The following is a 19336-nucleotide window of genomic DNA, read 5'->3' on the forward strand; positions in this document are numbered from 1 at the left end:
GCCCGGATTGGGGGCCGTCGGCCTGCAGGCACCCCGGCACTTTCTGAAGCGCTCTGTGGCTGTTGGAGGTCCCGGCCCAGCCCCTGGAGGTAGGCAGGCCCGGGACTCATTCGTGCACCTCGGGACGCGGAGCTCTGTGAAGCAGAAACGCCTAGGGCCCTTCACCCGACCGGTCGGCCAGAGCCAGGCCAGAGCTAGGGTTCTCTGGTACACAGTACATGCCCAGCAAATACATTTTGAGTAAATACTCATTCTTTCCCTGTCATCCCAGGCTTGTGTTTTTCTCACCGAAGCGTCTGGCAAGGGTAGGAGTCTGCAGGTTCCGTGTACTCTGTGCCTGACTTCCCTTGAGGGTTGACAAGTGTGCTTTCCTTGGCTCCTGAAGGATACTAAGACGCGGCAGAGAGGTGTCTTATGATGGGGGCGTTTGTGAACTCCCCCGGCTAGACTACATGCTTCTGTTACGGGTGTCCAGCCTTTTTCCTGGCGGATTAAATATTTCATGTTTGGTCTCGGTTTACTTTGCGTTATGGGGAATTTTCAAAATAATATGTATTTTTAGAACTTTGGTGAGTACACGAACAAGTTAAACAACAAAGGAAAAAATTTACACACAGTTCGACTCTGAGAAGACATAGTTAATATAACTCTTACCTGATCAAGGTCTTCGATTCTAGTCATTTGCTTAGTTCATTTATTCATTCCCTCATTCAGCAAATATTTGTTGAGCACTTGCTATGTTACAGATGCGGAGATTGCAGTGGTGAGCAAAACCAGCTAAATGGCACCACTGTTACTAAGCTTGGGACTTAATGGTTCAACTAGATTTTAATAACCATACAAAGTATTTCTCATAATGTATATTTATAAATTGAGATAAAGGCTTGAAGGAACCGGTTGTACAACTAGGGTGTTTGAGGTTTCCCTGAAGAAATGACATTTAACCAAGAACAGAAAAAATGAATAGAAGATGAATTAACCAAGATAGTGTGGGGGAGGGGATAGAAGTATTTCAGATGGAGGAAATGGTATGTCTAAGGACTTATGGTTGAAGGGCTACTGTGTCATGTTAGAGAAGCTGAAAAATGATGGCTTAACAAAGCAAAATATTTTGCTAAAGAAAAACCTAAATTATGCTGAGAAAGGAGAAAAGTAGCAGAATCTGGAATCACGATGAGGAGGTACATCATATTCCATTTCACTGATGCATATGCATCTTCCTAATTACACTTGGTGCTAGGATCTCTGGGGTTTCTACTTACAGCAGTTTCGTGGAACCTGTAGCAGTGAATGTGCACCTGATTACAGGTAAGAGAGGAGAAACTACTGAAGTTTATTCATGTAACCTCCCCACCCCAGTCCTCTCTCCAACAAAGCCCTGTTCCTAAAGCTTCTCCGAAAATACCAAGAATCTGTTCCTCGTAAACATTCGGTTCCTTTCTTCTCCATACCCCAACTCCTCTCCTCCCACCCTCCTGCCTATTCTGTCAGGCTTTCAGAAATAGCTGTTTCTACTTTTTGGAAGTGAGATTTTAGGTGCATGTTGAGAGGGGTAGAATGAGTTATAAAGATGGAATTCCCATTGCCACTCCTATTAGAATGAGGAATAAATTACTGATAGTTCTGTTTGAATCCGGACAATATTGTCCCCTATAAACATTTTTGTAAAAAGTAGTTAGGTACTCTGGTACTTAAAATAGTTCAATACTGTAAATAATAATAATAATAATTCAATGATGTTTAATTTGCAATTGATACATACTCATTCTAGAAAACCTAGGCAATAAATGAGCAAAAAGAAGCTAAACATCACTTATAATCCCAGAGATTGAATGGCTATCCAAGGAATTTTTTGTGTGTGTATGTTTATTTTATTTATTTATATTTTAAAGGTTTTTATTTATTTAATCTCTACACCCAATGTGGGGCTCGAACTCATGACCCCACGATCGAGTCACATGCTCTTCCAACTGAGCCAGCCAGGCGCCCCTACATATGTTTATTTTATTTTATTTTATTTTTTTAAGGTATTTATTTATTTATTTGACAAAGAGACACAGCGAGAGAGAGAGAACACAAGTGGAGGGAGTGGGAGAGGGGGAAACAGGCTTCCCTCTGAGCAGGGAGCCCGATGTGGGGCTTGAACCCAGGACCCTGGGATCATGACCTGAGCCGAAGGCAGACGCCTAACGACTGAGCCACCCAGGTGCCCTGCATATGTTTATTTTAATATAAACATGAAATCATATTTTGTTGCCTGCTTTTTTTCATACAAAATATTGTGAATTACCTATGTTAATGTATTTTTACATTATTTAACATTTTTCATTAGTTTAAATAAAACCTCTATAGACAAAATTTTTAGATTTATGTCCTCATGATAATTCTCTAGAATGAGTGAAAGGTTATGAAGATTTTGGATACCTATTATTAAACTGCCCTCTGTGAAGATTTTACTAATTCCTATCACACACATATGAAAGTGCCTGTCTCCCCATACTTTTTTTTTTTAAGATTATTTATTTATTTTGAGAGAGCGAGAATGAGAGAGAGAGAGAGTACATGAGTGGGGGAGGGTCAGAGGGAGAAGCAGGCTCCTCACTGAGCAGGGAGCTCGATGTGGGACTCGATCCCGGGACTCCGGGATCATGACCCGAGCCGAAGGCAGTCGCTTAACCAACTGAGCCACCCAGGCGCCCTGTCTCCCCATACTTTTGCCAACATTGCACATTGCCATTCTTTTTTATCTACGTCAAGGTGATAGGTGAAAATAGTTGTGTTATAATTTTTTATTATTCTTACTACATCTACTAATAGGCTCCAGATTTTTGTAGGACTTAATTTTATAGAAAAAAGACATCTGTGTTAAATGAGATAATTTCATATATCCTTCAGTTAATATGGGTTAAATCAGCTTACTGGGTACCATTATCACTGTCATTTATAAAGACTTCTCAGTACAGAGAAGGAGAGGTGACACGGAAGGTAAGAATTAAAATAATGAATTTAATAGAGACCAGACTAGAAAAAATTTAGCACTAAAAATGAAAGGATACATGGAATAGAGGTAATTTCTAAAGAATTCCAAAAATATTATACAGTAACAGTTTTATCAGAACAAGTGTATCACCTCCTAAGATAACATTTTGAAAAATAAAATTTGATGTTAATAGATTAGATAATAATATGTGGGACTTTGTCAAGCTATCCTGTATGAAAACACGTTAGGCACTGCCGTAGAGAGTAGTGTATTGGAAAATAAGAAATGAAGAAATTATCTAGAATGGACACAAGAAAGATGCAGAGATTGAAAATATGAAGGAGGTTTAGTGACCTGGAGCATAGAGAGAAAAGGCATACTATGTATTTGGTCAGCTCCTGAAGAAAATGAGATAAATAATGGGGGGCAAATTTTTTTTTTTTTTAAGAGATAATAGCTGAGAACTTGAAGAACTGAAGAAAATCAGCACCATGATTTAAGATGCCCAGCAGACCCCAAGCAGGAATCCTTTCTAGACATACAGTGACTCCAGAACAACAAATATTAAAATCTTAAAAACTAGAGAAAAAGACCTTCAAAGGGGTAATTATGAGAGTGATAGCCAATTAGTCATCAATAATAGTGCAAATCAGAAGAAAGTGATTGTTTTCAGTATGCTGGGAAGAAAACTGCCAGTCTAGATGTCTATACCCATCAAAGATGGGTTCTTCATTTTTGTCAGGATTGAAGATTAAATAAATAAATACACAAGCAAAGCCCAGTGAGTTTGCCACCAGATCTTCAATAATGGGATTCTACATTCAGAGAGAGGAGTTTTCAACTGGAAGGTCTGAGATGGTAGAAAGAATGAAGAACAAAGAAAGTGGGAAATATGTATGTGAAACTAAATCTAATTTCAGTTTTGTCTTTTGCAATTAACAAAGATGGAACTAAAATTGAAAAAAATAATTATGAAGGGATATTCTAAATTTGTTTTCTTTAGGGAGTATTTGACATATTAACTGTCGGTTTTAATGTTTGCGTATTAAAATTTGCAAGATTAAAAGATAAAGAATATATTATCTCCAGCCTACTAGAGGAAAAAATAATGGAACGAGAAAAAAATATTCCAAGAGAATACAAGAAAGGGAAAGAAAAAAAGTAGAAAAGGTATAATAAAAAAAGCACAAAGAATGGCTGAAAATAAGTCCAAATATTATTAATTATAATAACTATAATAGTACTAAATGTTCAATAGGATAAACAAAAATATATCAAACACATTCTAAACAGAAGCTGGTGAGCTATATTAAAATACAAACTAGGCTTTACGGCAAAAAATTTTACTAGAGATGGGTCACTTCATGCTGATAAAAGTTCAATTCACGTGGAAGATAAGATAGTTTTGAACTTGAATGAGTTTTAGATTTAAATATATGTATCAAAAACTGATAACTTCAAGGAGAAAATGGACAAATGTATCATAGAGGAAGATTTTAACGTTCATCATAGTATACCTCAGGCAGACATTGATAAATATAACATCAGTTAAAATCTTGCCCTGAAGGGCAGTATACTGCATTCAGGCCTGATACTCAGCTAGTACACATTCGTTCAGCTGTAGCAGTTGTTAATATATTGATACATGTCCATAGTGGGTGAATAGTTACTGCCCCAAGCACATTGAGTGTCTTCCATGGAACCTCCCAGAGTAACCCATTATATGACAACTATAGAGTTAAGAGCTGGCACTGCAAGCTGCCAACAAACATCTTTCTTGAGAGCTACAGCATCAGTGCTAATTGTTCCTTATCCATGCTAGATACCCTCCCCACCACAAAAAAAATGTATAGGCAAATGCCCAGTGACCATTTGGCTTCCCTTAGTGTGGGGCTGCCTGCCTTTCACAGGCACTCTCCTGGTCATTCTCACATAGTCATTTGTGAGAACTGCAGCCTCGGGAGATCCAGAGAGATGAACAGGGCAGTCCGATGGAAGTAATAACACTACTGCTGGCACCATCCAAACATTAACTCTTGGCATAGTGTGCACTCCCACGACAGAATAGAATCCATGGCAGATGAATGGGGCCTATAGGGATGATATATGGATGTCATCACTCCTGGGAGGGAGATCCCTAATTTTATCATTCCTATTGAATTTCACCATTATTTAGTGGGAAAAGTTTGCTAAAACCCACTAAATACCTGTCCATGATGGGTGTCAGTAACACTCATTTAAGATTTTCATTCGTCAGAGAGAGAAAGCATAAGCAGAGGGAGCAGCAGGCAGAGGGAGAAGCAGACTCCCCACTGAGCAAGGAGCCCAATGTGGGACTCGATTCCAGAACCCTGGGATCATGATCTGAGCCGAAGGCAGACGCTTAACTGACTGAGCCACCCAGGAATCCCAGCATTCGTTTTATTAATGAAAATGACCACCAGCATAAATCTCAGTAACCAGGAGCATTTAGTTGAGGAAACAGAAGCAGAAAGGTCATTAAACACAAGATTTGTACCCTGGCTTATGCTCTTAACTGCTGTATTATATTACTTCTCATCTGGGCTGAAGGATTAGGTCTGATATAATTAAACATATATCAACATTTTTGTGGCTTAGTTATTAATATAATTGAATACATATTTAATATACAAAATTAACAGCAAGCATTATAAGTGTTAAAAAATGTTAATTATACTTACTTCAGCAAAAGCTAAAAAGAGGATTTAGCTCCATGAACAATTCTGTTGATACTGAATAATTTTTTTACTTACAAAGACTCCAAGTTACTGACTACCAATTAATGCGGACATTCGTGGAGGCGCTTTATGCAATTACCTATGTCTGTTCATGGTGCAGACAAGGGCATCTGGGTCAAAGAAAAGATTATGGCTATAATTTCCAAAAGTTAATAAATAATGAAAATTAAGTTGATGAGCAACTTAATTAGAACCTTCACTTGGCATACATAATTATCGGTTAGTTTATTTTGAAAATGTTTTCAAATTTTTATTCGTATGTTAATTTATATTACTATTGAACGTTGAACATTTTTAAATATCACCCTTGACTATAGGTAACAGCTATCTCCTGCTTTTTTTTACAAACAAAATGGAAGATTTACAAATTTTCACTTAAAAGGCCACATTTCAAAAGGTTATCATGGAAGTACAGTTTCTCAGTACAATGTGATCATTAGAAATGAATAACAAAAAGATAACTAGAAAAACTTCCATGTGTTTTCAAGTTGAGAAACATTTATAAATAACATGGGCCAAATAAGAAATGATAATGGAAGTTAGAAATATTTAACACTAAATGATAATGAAAGTACCATATGTCTCAAAACTTGTAGGATATAAGTAAAACAGTACTTACTAGGAAAATTGTAGTCATTAATAAACTGGAAAGGAAGACAAGGAAAATTAATGAGCTAAGTATCCATCTCAAGAAATAGAGAATACTGAAGTGATCTGTAAATAATAGCAAAGTAAGTCTGAAGAAAGCAGAAGGAAGGAAATATAGTAACAAAGAGTAGAATTTCAATACAAATACTCAACAGAAAATTTTGTCTTTGAAAAGACAAATAAAAATGAAAAACACATATTAATGAAGAGAATCCCCAGGATACCTGGGTGGCTGTCAGTTGAGTGTTCTACTCTTGATTTCGGCTCAGGTCATGGTCTCGTGGTTGTGGGGAATCAAGTCCCACCTAGGGCTCTCAGTGCTGAATCTCCTTGTCCCTCCCCCTCTGCACCACTCCCCGCTCTCCTGCGCTCTCTCTCAATACATAAAATCTTAAAAAAAAAAAAGAATCCCCAAGTAAACAATATTCAGAATGAAAAGGGAACATAACTTCAGATGCAAGAGGTAGAGATTTTAGCTTTCCAGAAGTAGTAAAGTAGGTGGTTTGGGCCAGCCCTTTAACAGACAATAATTAGAAAAGCTAGAAAAAATATAAAATATTTAATGTAAGATATAAAAAGCTTATGTTTGAAGAGACTGGAGAATTAAGGCAGTTAGTAAATTGCAGGGCCAAGATCTACAAAAGGAGGGAAGCCAGAAATGTGAGCCCACCATTTTAGCAACTGAATTAAGCAGTATGGTAGAAATGAAAAGTGTAGAAAATAAAATAATGTAAATCACTACATTAAGATACTGAAGGAAAAATATAGGGTAATTTCAGTAAATGTTGGAAAACCGTTTTATGCAATTGAAAATAATGAAAAAAAAAACCCCAGCAAATTTGAAGTAGAACCTCCTTAATCCAATAATAGGAATCTACCCCCCCCCAAAAAGAAAAACAAAACAAATTCCACAGCAAACATTGTACTTAATGATGAAACGGTGAAGGTATTCTTGAAAATCAGGAATGAGAGGAGTGCCTGCTAATATTAACATTTCTATTTAACATTATACTGAAAGTCCTAGCTAGTGTAGTAACAAAGTATTAAAAAAAACAAAGCATTTGTTTGTACATGATATGATTATTGACAAAGAAAACCTAAAATAACCTATAGATAAAGTATTAAAATAGCAAGATTGATGGATAAATAATTTTAAAATCAATTGCATTTCTGTACACCAACAACAAACAGCAAATTTTTAAAAAGAACATTTACAAAAGCATTAAAAAAGCGTCAGATACCCAGGAATAAATCTAAGAAGATAGGCATGACCCATATGGAGAAAATCTCCATGGTAAATGGAAATACACCATGTAAAGAGATTGAAAGACTTTGTATTGTAATGATCTCAATTCTATGCAAACTTTTTTTTTTTTTTTAAGATTTTATTTATTTGAGAGAGAGACCAAAGGAGCACAAGTAGGGGAATGGGCAGAGGGAAGAAGAAGAGGGTCAGGGACAAAGAGACTCCCCACTGAGCAGGGAGTCTCAGTCTGGCTTGATCTCAGGGTCCTGGGATCACGACCTGAGCCAGAGTCAGACACTTAACCCACTAAGCCACCCAGGTGCTCTGTATGCAAACTCTTCTATAGATTTATTATAGTCTCAAAATCCGTAGCTGGATTTGTATGTGTGTGTACATAACTTGATTAAGTTGATTCGAAATGTATAAGGATATTTAAAGGTCCAAGAATTGCTAAGATACTCTTGCTAAGAAAATCTAAAATATGTGGGAAGGTAGACATGTTACTGATGGGATGATTCAGTATCGAATGATATAAATTCTACCGAATTAATTTGTAAAGTCAGTGCATCCCAGTAAAAATACAAGATTTTTTAGTAGGACCTGACATGCCATATCTAAAATTCATTGGAAGACAAAGCATATTATTAGCACCCCCCCGCCGCCCCATTGAGAAAGCATATTAGTCCTTCAAAAAAAAGTTCATAAAGCAATGTTCATCTTGTTTTGCATATGTGAAACCTTTTAGAAATTAAAATAGTATGGTGATGTTGCACAGAATAAGATATAGAATCTAAAAACATAACATATGATAAAGATCACATTTCAAACCAATGAGAAAAGTATAGGCTTTGATATTGGGACAAATGATACTCATTTTAAAAAGTTACAAATCAGGCCATGTACAAAAATAGATTGTATTAAAACAAAGCAATGACTATCAGTTTTATAAATCTCTTATAATGTTTAAGACTCTCCCAGAATCACCAATTCATTTACTTTGTTTGTTTTAGAGAGGGAGAGTGTAGAGGGTGGTGAGGGAGGGTCAGAGGGAGAGGGAGAGAGAGAATTTTAAGGAGACTCCATGCCCAGCACAGAGGAGCCTGCTCCTCCTGCTGCGGATTCAATTTCACAACCCTGAGATTATGACCTGAGCCGAAAACAAGAGTCGGACACTTAACTGACTGAGCCACCAGCCCCTGTGATTCATTTACTTTTTTGCACAAAAAGGAGTAAAGTTCATTCTATGACTCTTGTGAGTAACAAAAAGAAATGGCTGTTTATTTATCTTCTAAAATTACAAATATTAATTTGAATATTTTAACTCATGCTGATCAACTAGCACAAAAATCCTTCAGATACTAAATTTTTGAAGTCCAGATATTTCAAAAATGGGTTTATGCAGAGCAGACACTGTTTAAAGGACAATTTCATGATTACTAAATATGGAAAATATTTCAATTTAGATTTTTTCCCTCTCCTACTTTATCTAAAAAGTTTGTTCTGAATAGAAACAAACTTTTGGCTATTTAAAATTCTATCCTGGGGCACCTGGCTGGCTCAGTTGGTAGAGCATGTGACTCTTGATCTTGGGGTTGTGAGTTCGAGCCACACATTGGGTATAGAGATTACTTAAAATTTTTTTTTTTTTTAATTCTGTCTCATTTTCATCTTAGATGTACAAATTCCATTTGTTATTGGAACTATAAATTGGGAAGGCCTGCAGTTTCCAAGACTCAGGATTTCATTTGCTAGATCTGAATCTGAAAGATCAGTGCCCACAGAAAACTAAGACTTAAATAAAAGACAGTTGATTTTCAGAAATCAAAATGGGGCTTATAAAAGGTTTATAATAATATAACTTTGTAATAGGAAGGGGCTGAAACAAGAGACAATACTAAAAACTGTAAAGGAAAAGATTAAGTTTGATTATATCTAACTGGTTTGGTAGGATATATGCCAAACTTTTTTCAGTACATTTTAATAGATACTGATAAATATATAATTTTGTCATATATGACCTTTTTTTCCTAAGTTGCCTCATCTATGCATGTTATTTTTACAACCAGCTTTTCTCATTTAAAAACATGTTTTGTGGGCGCCTGGGTGGCTCAGTGGTTAAGCGACTGCCTTCGGCTCAGGTCATGATCCTGGAGTCCCGGGATCGAGTCCCGCATCGGGCTCCCTGCTCGGCGGGGAGCCTGCTTCTCCCTCTGACCCTCCCCCCTCTCATGTGCTCTCTCTCTCTCTCATTCTGTCTCAAATAAATAAATAAAATCTTTAAAAAAAAATAAATGAAAATAAAAATATGTTTTGGGGGCGCCAGGGTGGCTCAGTTGGTTAGGTGTCTGACTCTTGCTTTCTGCTTTCTCATGAGATAGAGCCCTGCATTGGGCTCCACGCTGAGCATGGAGCCTGTTTGGGACTCTCTCCCTCTTCTCTGCTCCTCCCCATCCCCACCCCCCAGCACTCTCTTACACATGCTCACTCTCTCTCTCTCTCTCTCTCAAAAAAAAAAAAATGTTTTGGAGTTCTTTCATATCCATATGAAACTATCCCTATCTTTTTAAATGTTGCACCATATTGCAAAGTGTTACATACCATGGCTTATATAATCAATCGTTCCTTCTTTCATGTACATTTAGGTTACTTTTTGATTTCTCATTATGGTGAGGTGTATCTTTATATATGATTCTTTGTATTTATAAATGATTATTTCTTTAGATTAAATTCCCAGGAAAAATTGCTGAGTCAAAAGGTACACACATTTAAAAGTTTGGTAGATACGGGTACTCTCCAAACCTAAGCTGTATCAGTTTATGCTCCACCATAATGTTTGAGAGTACCATTTCCTACTATTGCCAAGAACAGATAGTTTCAATCTTGTAAATATTTGCTTCTAACATGGACAAAAAAAAGTTATTCATTACAGTTTGTGTAATTATAAATAAGTGAATATCAATAATAAGAGAATGCTAGAAAACTAAAGGGAAATATATCCTTTGCTTTCAGGTCAGTGCTGACTGTTGCTTGTGAACAGACTGAAGTTCTGCTTTTTGATCCTATATCTTCAAAGCACATAAAAACACTTTCTGAAGCTCATGAAGATTGTGTAAATAATATCAGGTTAGTATTTTAGTGAAATAGTGAAGTTTATTAGTGTGACACAAAATATTCTCATTTGGAAGTTAATGAAAATTTGTAATGTCTTGCCCAGCAGTGCTAGATACGTATTTGTGATTTGTGAATTTTATCCCTTATGAAACTTATTCCTTTAATTACAAAACTTGGTATTAACCATTTTGGATTAGAATCTTTCTGAAATGTATTTTTTACTTCCATATGATTTTACCTTTTCTCTTCATATATCAGGGTCATCATTATGAACCTCAGCCATGTATTATGATAGTCCTGCAATGTCTTTGGGCTAATGATCTGTGTAGAATTATGGCAGTCCCATTGCTAAGCCTCTCTTACCCCTGTCCCCCAAATCCAAACTGTTGAGGGGAAAAAACACATATGCACAGAGAACTTCTTTCTAAAAGCATGTTGGAAGCACCTTAAATTCTCAATAATGTGGGAAGTAAATAACAGTTGAAAGCTTGGTGGATTAATATGCAGTCATTAAAATGATGGTCACAGGGACTACATATCAACACTGACAAATGCTTGGGGCAATATATGTTAAAATCATGATAAAAATTGTTACAAATATGACATGATGCAGAAGATAAGGAAATATTTTTCAATGCTAACATGGGGTGGGTTAGAATGAATGGATGATGAGTAATTTTCTGTTTTTTAAACATTATGTAATAAGATTATATTCATTTTATACTGAATCCTTTAAATGTTCAAAAACAAGAAATAGGGAAATTACTTCTAGTTACGGTGACATACTGAATTTTGGTGTAACCTCTATGCTCCAAACACATAGAACGACAGATTAAATAGCACAAAAGATACAGCCATGCTTTGAAACAACATAAACATTTTTGTGAGCCATAAATGGAACACAGACACAAGCTGTTATAGGGCTAAAACCACAAACCCACTGGGCTTTGAGTCTGGTACTGATGTGTAGTGGTTTTAGTTCCTGTCAAGAATCAAAAGTACTAAAGTGCTTCATATGAGGCAGGAACCAGAGCCAAAAGTACTACACAATGCATTGGCTAGAATGCCTGTCCCATTTGTGAAAGGCTGAAAAAAAGGGAAAAGCTATTCACTACCTGAGGCCATGGATTTTGGCTGATTAAGACACAACCTCATGGCCAGGAATTCAGTGAAGCCATTACTGAGTCAGTGATTGAATATTTATGTGTGATAGCTCCAATCTCATCATGAAACTGAAGGCCTTAATGTCATTATAAGGCCTAATTGTGGATTAGGGGTTCAGAAATCCAAGTGAGGGCAATTATAAAACCATTAAATAGGAAAGAGAGGAAAAAATAATTAAAAACCTTTCTTACTTAAAATAAGCCTATAACCAAAATTCTAAGACTCATGAAGACATCTAATATTAATATCATAACAAATTCAGCAACTAAAACAGCATATTTTCTGGATGAAATTAATTTTATGGAGTAGTCCAACAAAGACTTTATTTTTAAAAATAAATTATTTATTTTTTTTTGACTAGGTAATACATGCACGTGGTACAAAATTCAAAGGTACAAAAGGGTAAACAGTGAAAAGTAAGTCTGTCTCCCACCTCTGTCCCCTAGCCACCCAGTTCCCCTCCCCAGAGGCAACCACTATACCAATTTCTTGCTATCCTTTTTGAGATAGTCTATGCATGTACAAGCATATACACACACACATACATACACTTTTATATAAATGGTAGCATTCTACACACACAATTATATACCTTGGCTTTTCCATTTAATAACATATTTAGAGATCATTCCATATTAGTACCTATGGATGATCTTACTCTTTTTAACGGCTGCATAGTATTCCATTGATTGGAAGAAACTTTAAAGCATTTTTAGGATGCTCAAAGAAATAAGTTAATTGATACTTTCCATTTAAAGAGAACTCAAAATTATGAAACAGAAGAAATGCAACAAGAGCAGGTTAACGTGGAAAAGAACCAACTACAACTCTTAGAAATTAAAAATGTACTTAGTATATAAAAAACTTAAAAGATGGGATAAATTTTATCCTTTACACCGCTGATGAGAGAATTAATGGGTTCGAAAATACTAAGAGTACTTAAAAGACATAGGGGATTAATTGAGAGTGTCCAGTATATATATAATAAGAATTACAGAAAAAGAAGATGCAGAGATTGGTGGAGAACTAATTTTTGAAGACACAAAGGCAGAGAATTTTTAGCATTAAAGAAGGTCCTGAATCCTCGAATCAAAAGTAGACCCTAGAGTGTCAGGTAGGTTAAATAAAGATAAATATACATTTAGACAGATTGTAGTAAAACTTTAGAATATCAAAGGAAAAGAGAAAATCTTAAAAGCCACCAAAGTTAGAAGGCAGATTACCTACAGAGGTATAATTCAACATTATAACAGAAGGTTTCTCATCAGCAACAGTTGATGCTAGGAGATTATGAAGTAGTAGCTTAAATACTAAGGGAAAATAATGCCCAGTGCCATATCATATCCAGGTAAACTGTTATTACATAATGAAGAATTTAATTAGGTGAAATGATAAATGTTATTAATTATTAATAGCAGAAAGATAATTAGGTTTTTGGGGGGAGTACATTTAAAACAGTTAAAACTAAAGTCTAGGTTTATTTTCTGGTAGTAACATTAAAAAGGAAAAAATATGAAATTAATTTTTAGTAATGTTTTATTTACCCCAATAGGACTAAAATATCATTTCAACATGTAATCATTAAAAAATTTATTGAGATATTTTAGTTTCATTTTTTAATGTTAAATTTTCAAAATCCAGTGTTTTAACACTTAGAGCACAACCCAGTTCAGACTGGCCACATATCAAGGATTGAAAAGCCACATGTAGCTAATGGCTACCAAACTGGACAGTGTAGCTTTAAATAGTAACAACAAATAGGTTGTGTGTAATATGGTAAGGTTCGTGTCATGTTCAGGAAGAAGGTAGAAATATTAAGTAATTTCAGACTCTTTCAGAACAATATATAATTAAATATATACAATGAAAAAAATACTAAAAGATAACTAAAATAGTAGACATACAAAGTATAGCTAGCTGCCAAAACAGAAGTGGGAGAGGGAATATTGAAAACATGATCAGTTCAGTGGAAGATGGGAAAGCTTAAAAAAGTAAAAAAATAAATAAAACAAAGGAAAGGGATGATAAGTAGAAAACAAGAAGTAGAAATAGACCCAGTATATGAGTAGTTCACAGTAAGTATAAATGAATTGATCTTTATTAAAAGACATGGAGACAGCAATTTGAATAAAAACCACAATCATCTGTATATTCATTATAGAGATACCAAAACTAAAACTGCCCAAAAATGGGAAAAGAAAACTAATGTAGATTATCATTATTGGACAGATGGAAGACTAAAGGCTTTAATAAGGATAAAGTGAAACAGTACATATTAATAAAAGGAAAAATCAACTAAGAACATAAAATAATGATGAACTTTTGTATTTAACTTGAAATTTGTATATTTAAAATTAACCCAAAAAACCCAAAAACAATACAGATAAGGAATTACAAGTCTATAATCATAGTTAGAGATTTTAATACACTTCCATCCCAAACTCGTAAATCAAGTAGATAAAAATTAAGCTATAGAATATTTTAAAATATCTTAGACAACCTTTCTACTAAAAATAGAAATGCAGGATAAGATTTTTTAAATATATTTTTTAAATGTATAGTTGATCTGATAAGAAAGAAAGGAATCCTAGGGCCAAAAATGAAGTAGATGATAGAATGCAAAGAAGTAAACAGTTATTCAGCTGGCTTTTACCCTGGAGGCATCTGCCAAATGCGGGTGACCTTGAGCTTCTGTTTCAATATGTATAAGGAGTTACAGTGGACAGGAGAGTTAATTCTATGGCCAGTTGAAGATGAGAAGTCTAGTAGAAAACTGCATAAGGCTGGGACTCCAAAGAGCTATACTTACAGCATAAAGGTGATCTAGAAACATACCACCTTGTTCATGTAGACTATGACATTGGTAGAGGGTTGTCAGAAAATCTCCTCAGTGAATGTCTGACCACAAGTCAGTCTTCATGCATGTGTGGGGCCGAAATTCACACTACCATATGGTCCAAAACCATCTAGCCAGCAATTTTAAATTGGATGCAGGTTGATAGTACTGCCAGGTACCTGCAAAAACAAATGCAAATCTTCTCTGGGGAAGAAAACTCAGTATCATAAAGAAGTCAGTTCTTTCCAGATTAGTCTCTAAATTTAGTGCAGTTTTAATCAAAATACCAACAGGGTTTTTTGTTTTTTTTTTAACTTAAAAATTCATATTGAATAGTCAAGTGCCAAGAATATCAATCTTGAAGGAGACTAAGATGGTAGTCTTCCAGATATCAAATGCAGTCTTAGGACAGGGATAGATTAAGTGCCTAATGAAATGGAGTAGAACTTCCAGAAACAGACCCATGCATATATGGAAATCTAATAGATGACTGCAGGGGCATTACAAATCAGTGGCAGGGAAAATGGAAAAGAGAGAATTGGTTATATACAGGAAATAACTGCGAGTTAAAGGCCTAATTATGAAGGCAAACCATTAAAACTTTAGGAGAAATACAGAATATATTTATGTTCTAAGGATGAGAAAGGTTTTTTTTTTTTTAAGATTTTATTTATTTATTTGACAGAGAGAGACACAACGAGAGAGGGAACACAAGCAGGGGGAATGGGAGAGGGAGAAGCAGGCTTCCCGCCAAGCAGAGAGGCCAATGTGGGGCTCGATCCCAGGACCCTGGGATTGTGACCTGAGCTGAAGGCAGACACTTAACGACTGAGCCACCCAGGCGCCCCGAGAAAGGATTTTTTAAGATACAAAAAACACAGATCATTAAAGGATTGCTAACTTCAACTGCATTAAAATGGAAAACTTCCTTCTAACCAAAGACATAACAGTGTGAGAAGATAAGCTATAGGTGGGTGGGAGAAGATATTTTCAATGCACATAGCCAAAGAAGGATTAGTATGCAGGATATGTAAGACAATTACCCTGGAGCAAAATAGGCAGAGAATCATATAAGAGAAGGTAAAATGAGCAATAAATATGGAAAAATTTTCAAGCTTCCTAGTTATCATGAAAATGCAAATAAAAATAAACAATGAAGAAATACTAAGTATTGGCAAAGATGTTGAGAAGTAGAAACCCTTGGACATTGATGGAGTATAATTGGTAAAATTATTTTGAAGAGCAATTCAGCAATATCTGATAAAATTGAAGATCAAACAGATTTTTAAGAAATTAAGGCACGTGTAAATAAGGAGATGTGTAAAGAAGGTTCATTATAGCATCATTAGTAATAAAAGTTGGAAACACATCTCCATCAAGAGGAAGATAAATTCCTGTATACTCATACAATGGAATACTATACATCAGTTAAAATAAATGAACTAGAAGCATCAGCATCTGAGATACATTTCAGAAATTCAAGGTTGAGCCAGAAAAGCAAATTATAGAATGAGCTATACAGTGTGATACCATTTATATAAAGTCTGAAAATATACAAACATAAGTTTGATGAGGGTATGTATTTGTCTATTTGTTCTCTGCTCTATTCGCAGCACCTAGAACTGTGCCTAGCACATAGTGGGTGCTAATTAAATATTTATGGAATAAATTGAATGCAAAACAAAACTATACATTGTTTATGGATACATACTTAGAATCTCATGGTATTAAAAACTTGCATGGGGAGTGACAAATTTTGGATAGTGGTTCCCTTTGGAGAGGGAGGGAGGGGAATGGGATCGGGGAGGGATATTCAGGGTGCTTCAGTTGTGTTTGTAATGTTCAGAAGAATCTGAAAGATAACAAAATGTTAAAATTTGATAAAGCTGGGTGGTGGGTATCACAGGTTTTTGTTATATTCTTCATAGTTTTCTCTATGTTTTTAATATTTTACAATTTAAAATTTTCTTACCTCAAAAAGATGTGTTATTTGCCCCTACTCAGAATGATCTCTGACTAATCTGCTGTTAGAATTTGTTCTTTATCAATGTCAGCTCTCATTTGCTGTTATCAATGTGTCTGCTTTAGTACCCCACACCTACAGATTTGAATTTGCTTAGCTCTTGGTTTGAAAACCAGGTTTTGAAGCTTTTTTAGAGGTACATATCACTTAAGAGTTTTGCGTGAGGATCTGAGGGGTCCTCTGGCATGAGCTTAAGTGTGCATTACTTATTAATATTAACTTTTTTTGAGTGCCTACCATATGCCAAACCTTTTGTGAAGCACTTTTCATACAATATTAATTCTCACAGTATCCTTATGTGAAACAGATATTGTATTCATTTTAAGGAATGAAGAAATTGCAGCTCAGATAAAGAGATTTGCTCAATATCTTTAATACGTAGCAAGTGGTAGAGCTGGAATTCATGCTCAGTTCAATTAGACCACCTCACTGTACTGTTCAGAGATGTGGGCATGCATTTCCTAGATAATGATTTTACACATACTTAGTAATGTCTTCTAGTTCATTTCTTAGTTTTTTAAGGTTTGCTTATCTTATAAAATAAAATTATTGATAGTTGGGAAGGGTATTTTCTGTTGCTTCATACTTAGGGAAAGTAAGGGAAAAATATGTAACTTAAATTCTTAAGCCCATTATACAGGCTTACTTCTCATTCATGAGGGTTCTGTATATGGATTTAAGAGTCCATTTAATAATCAAGGCCCCCCCAGGTATGAGATTACAAGGGCAGTTGAGATTATCATAAGTATTCAGTGCCTCTTTAAATATTCCAGGATCTACTTTTCCCTCCCACTGTCTTTGTTGGTCTTTTCCTGATTGGTATATTTCAAACACTATAATGTAAATGCAGTGCTCATCACTGGGAACATGAAATTTCTTATCTTGCAAAGGATGTGGAATTTCACAAAACCCTGAGAGTGATATTAGAAAACTAGTCAATTACATATAAAATCATTGGCAAATAAGGATCTGATTGAGTTAGACTAGTTATCAATTAAAAGGAAATGACAGAAATGAGGACATGCTATTCAGAGAATTCAGAGAATTATGTGAATATCTCATGGGACTAAGGAAAGGCCCTTGGGAAAATGGATAAAGCCCTTGAAGTTTATATAGAAATGACTCTCTTTTTTAATTATAGTACAAAACTCAAATATGAAGTAAGGGTGTTATATTTTGCTCTCATAATTTTATTGGAAAGATTATGCAGGAAAACCCAAACATTTAATTTATTCTTATTCTATGAATTTGCGTATGTTTATATAAATGTTAAAAATTATTATGACCTTTAGTTTTTAGATAAAGACAACACTTTCTTTCCCTTCCCCTGAGATGTTGGTACCTGTTTTAAAGAAATTCTATTTCAATTGCTGTTATCCTTCACCAATTATCCTCTGATAATGAAGACTTCAATTTATCCAGATGTCCAGTTTACGCAGAACTATTATAGTCATATGTTGGGGTTTGATGGGAACATATGGAGCAGTTCTATCATTCATAAACTCATAGATTTCAGAGTGTATGGAGTGTTTCCTGTTTATTAGAGACTATGGAGTTAAAAACATTTTACAGTCATTAACTTATTAGGCTAGACTGAGTTTTAATTTGAGAAGATTGAGCCACATCTCCAAGAATTTGTCTAACACTTTACATTCTCTGCATTTGCTTGCTTTAGTATAAGAATTGTGGGTACTTTAACTGGTCTCCTAATCTACATTCTTAGTTTTCTATAATTTATCTATTCTCTTCACCAATGATTCTTCAATACCAAGATTTTTAACAGGTAAAATTTTGAGGCAAAATGAGAAAACTAAAGTGAAAGTGTTGAATTTTTCATTAAGGTAAATTTATTCAATTCAAATTATTAGCTTTTATTCCAAGATTATATTCTTTGTACATTATTGGTATTAAAATATTTTCCATGCAACAATGGTAATTTTTCAATGGCCTTATTGATAAAAATTTTAAAACTGATCCCCACTTCATTTTATTTTTTATGAAAATCCAAGAGTTTTGGAAACTAGCTACCTCAGAGATCTTTTTGAAACTCTTACCTAATCATTTCATTTTCTTGCCTAAAGCCTTTAGGGTGGACCACTGTGGCCTAAGGTGGTATAATGTCACTGGGGTTTTGTTTTTTTGTTTTTTTTAAAAGATTTTATTTATTTGATAGAGAGAGACACAGCGAGAGAGGGAACACAAGCAGGGGGAGTGGCAGAGGGAGAAGCAGGCTTCCCGCGGAGCAGAGAGCCCGATGCGGGGCGCGATCCCAGGACTCTGGGATCAGGACCTGAGCCGGAGGCAGATGCTCAACAACTGAGCCACCCAGGCGTCCCGCCACTGGGGTTTTGAATCCTTATGTGCATTAAGTATTTTCTGTAGACTAAATAAAGTACCTTATTTTTTCCCTAAATTTTTTAAATGTAAGAAGATGCTCTATGATGATGATCAGTTTATTTTAAAAGTTTGACTTTCCAGTTGCCTTTTGTCATGGTGTGGTTTTTTTTGTTTTTTTTCTTTTTTCTTTTTTAAAGATTTTATTTATTTATTTGAGAGAGAGAGAATGAGA

The 19336-nt window shown here is 35.2% G+C and overlaps 1 protein-coding gene across 3 annotated transcripts in view; it reads left to right on the plus strand.

The window, feature by feature from the left end:
- Nucleotides 1-19336, plus strand: part of DCAF10 (DDB1 and CUL4 associated factor 10) — a 45402-nt gene that overhangs the window by 696 nt on the left and 25370 nt on the right. For all 3 annotated transcript variants that reach the window (XM_081803198.1, XM_081803199.1, XM_081803200.1), the window contains exon 2: nt 10643-10756. In XM_081803198.1, coding sequence (XP_081659324.1) covers nt 10643-10756 — 114 coding nt within the window. The remainder of the gene's footprint in view (nt 1-10642; nt 10757-19336) is intronic.

Source organism: Leptonychotes weddellii, chromosome 14, assembly GCF_054177405.1.
Source record: "Leptonychotes weddellii isolate Sample4059 chromosome 14, ASM5417740v2, whole genome shotgun sequence".
In the NCBI taxonomy this organism is placed as follows: Eukaryota; Metazoa; Chordata; class Mammalia; order Carnivora; family Phocidae; genus Leptonychotes; species Leptonychotes weddellii.